Below are 3,154 nucleotides of genomic sequence, written 5' to 3'. Positions count from 1 at the left end.
TGTATGTGTGATTCATTTTAATAATAAAATTGTTTGAAATTTATTATATATTAATTATATATAAATAAATGATATATTATTCTATGCTTAATATAATAATTATTACTATATGTTTTATATTTTTTATATCTTAAATAATAACATGAATATTTTGTTAGAATTTGGTCTATTACAGTTTGACAGTTTTTATTCTGTCAACTAAAAGTATATGTCATTTTAGTCAGAGCAAAATTGAATAAAATGAATGAATATGACATGATGAATATTAAAGGACATTTTCACCCAAACACACACACAAAAGAGATTTAAGTCTTAACACTGTTCTTCTCTTTCTTGCTGTCATTTTTCTCATTTCATCTGTTTGCTGCTGAATTAGTGTTTCTAATTCAGTTGAACTCCCTCCCAGGCTGTCTATATATTTCATTCTGCAGATGTAAATCTATGAATCTCATGAATGGCTTGACCTTTTTTCATTATTTTCTTTGGAGAAATCAGTCAAGCAAACGTTAACAATAGAATATATGGGAGTAGCCAGTAAACTATGAGTTTAAAGAAACACACATCTCAAGAAAAAGTGATCAGCGTGACATCTTAATGTTGTTGAAATATTTTATAAATATAGACAATTTTGAATATAAAAAATTGTATGTTTTTTATAAATAAATAGATTTAAAATAAAATGATGAATGAATAACTAACCGTGATCCTTTTCTCTCTTGTTTTACAGAAACAGGTAACATGCTACCTCATGTTTTCTTTATTAACGGCTGTAATTGGCTCCCTACAGTTTGGCTTCAACACAGGAGTCATCAATGCCCCCGAACAGGTTAGTAGGTTTGTGTGTGTGTGTGTGTGTGTGTCTGTGTGTAGTACCAATCAAAAGTACAAACACACATATACTTCACATTCAAACTGTTGGGGTCAGTACAATTTTTTTTTTTTAAAGATAAAGATGATATCAAGTGAATGCTGTTCTTTTGAACTTTCTATTTTTTAAAGAGTCCTGAAAAAAATATATTACAGTTTCACAAAGATATTAAGCAGTTTTTAACATTCATAATAATAAGAAATGTTTATTGATCACCAAATAAGCATATCAGAATGATTTCTGAAGGATCATGTGACACTGAAGACTGGAGTAATGACTTCATAGGAAAATTCATAGGAATATAATAGCAATAAAATACATTTTAAAGTATAGTAACAGAAAACAGTTATTATAAATTGTAATAATATTTCTCAGTATGACTTTTGATCAAATAAAAGCAGCCTTGGTGAGCATGAGAGACTTCTTTTAAAAGCATTAAAAAGACCCCAAACATTTCAACAGTTAAACTTAAAAACACACACACACACACACACACACAAATGGGAGTATGGGAGTTATGCAGTGACCATCTTAAATGAAAACCTTTTAACCTCTTAGAAACTGCGAGCATTTTTTAATGCCACATGGATGGAGCGTTATGGGGAGCCCATCAAGCCGGGTGTGTGCACCATTGTGTGGAGTTTTGCTGTGGCCATCTTTAGTGTGGGTGGAATGGTGGGATCATTCAGTGTCGGTGTTGTAGCCAACAAATTTGGAAGGTGAGTGGAAATTAATCTATCATGTGTAATATGGCAAGTGTTAACCAGTTTGGACTGAACCTGACATATCTTTTGTGGAAATCCTGTGCTCAGAAACTTTTGCGTTTTAAATCAAAAGAAAGAAATCCTAAGCTTGTGACTTCCGTGTCATTACTCATATAGGTTTACAGTCATCGGTAAAGACACAATGAGGTCAGAGCCATGGCCTAGTGCTTAATGCATTTTTTTTCCAACACATTGCACCATGGAGCTAATGCTGACATAATGGGTTTGAACCATTACCCAGTTCACATTATCTCCATCATAGGCAGTGTTTCCCCTAGGTTTACGGCTTTGGAGTTTTTTTTGGACTCCTTTTTAATGGTTAAATTACATTTTATTAATCAAAAAGCATGTCAAATTAATTAAAATCATGAAACTTAAACAATTTAACATAAATTTATTAAAAGTTTAACAAATATTACATGTTTAGGGCCCTATGAAATGTTTTATTTTTCCAACCTTATGTTTTATTGTAACCAAATTCTGTTTTAGCATGTCTAATTATTTGAAAGCATAAAACAAATTTAATTTATTCTTACAATAGCCTTATGATTTTTTGCTCAGAAGTTGTGTATTTACATTTTTTTTAAGGCATAAAACATTAATTTAATCTATCTTTTAAGTAATGAAAATTAAACAAATTTTATTTTTTTGGAAAGTAAAGGTCATTTAATATTACAATTAAAACATTGAAAAAATATTGTATGCTTATTCCTTAAAAATAAGGTTTTAATAATTTTAGTAGTAGCAGCCTGTTACGTACATTCTACTCAACAATAATAATATATTTCTGCCAATGCCCTCAAGTTAAACCGAACTTTTATTTTGACGGGTTGCCGTGAATACCTTTACATTTCTGTGATGACATGATGTGTATGACATGATGATAGTTTTACTCAAATGAAACGGTCAAATGCTCATGAAGTGACTCTCAAAGCAGTTCTGGAGATGTTGTTCATGTATTTATGTCCTCATTAGTGAGACGGCAGACGTTAATATCACCGGAAGCGTCACAAGCGTTTCAGTACGAGTACTACACAAAACCGCGCATCTGCGCCATTCATTAACACAGAGACACGCAGAATTCATATTTAAATATGAATCGTTTTGCGGCTTAATATTTACAAATACTAGTGGGAGTGGGCTCACTGTGTGTGTGTGTGTGTGTGCGCATCGGGCGGAACTCCGCTGTGCGTGATGCAGAGAGCGCGACCATAACATAGAGACCGAAATGACATGCTGTCGTGTAAATAAGATAAATAACATAAGGCTATTTAGTGTGCTTAATAAAAGAGCAAGGTATAAACCTGTTCTATAGGAAAGGTAACTTTAAATGACTTCTGTTGTGATCTGGCGCTATAGAGAAAATATAATTAAATAAAATTAACTTGACCTTCAAGGGGGGCGGACCGCCCCCCTAATATAATGGCAGGGGAAACACTGAAATCTGGGTACTGTCTTACGTTTTAAAATCACAAAGGGAGTTTGGTGCCATCAGGCTAACGTGACAGTCACGACTCATGCA

General features: G+C 32.7%; 1 protein-coding gene across 2 annotated transcripts in view; it reads left to right on the top strand.

Moving 5' to 3' along the window:
- Positions 1 to 3,154, top strand: part of LOC107739512 (solute carrier family 2, facilitated glucose transporter member 3-like) — a 22,675-nt gene that overhangs the window by 2,924 nt on the left and 16,597 nt on the right. For both annotated transcript variants that reach the window (XM_016551653.1, XM_016551652.1), the window contains exons 3-4: positions 728 to 826; positions 1,427 to 1,587. In XM_016551653.1, coding sequence (XP_016407139.1) covers positions 728 to 826; positions 1,427 to 1,587 — 260 coding nt within the window. The remainder of the gene's footprint in view (positions 1 to 727; positions 827 to 1,426; positions 1,588 to 3,154) is intronic.

This window comes from Sinocyclocheilus rhinocerous, unplaced genomic scaffold (genome assembly GCF_001515625.1).
Source record: "Sinocyclocheilus rhinocerous isolate Xijiao unplaced genomic scaffold, SAMN03320098_v1.1 scaffold314, whole genome shotgun sequence".
NCBI lineage: Eukaryota > Metazoa > Chordata > Actinopteri > Cypriniformes > Cyprinidae > Sinocyclocheilus > Sinocyclocheilus rhinocerous.
The sequence above is the reverse complement of the archived record's forward strand: the minus strand, read 5'-3'. Positions and strand labels throughout refer to the sequence as shown.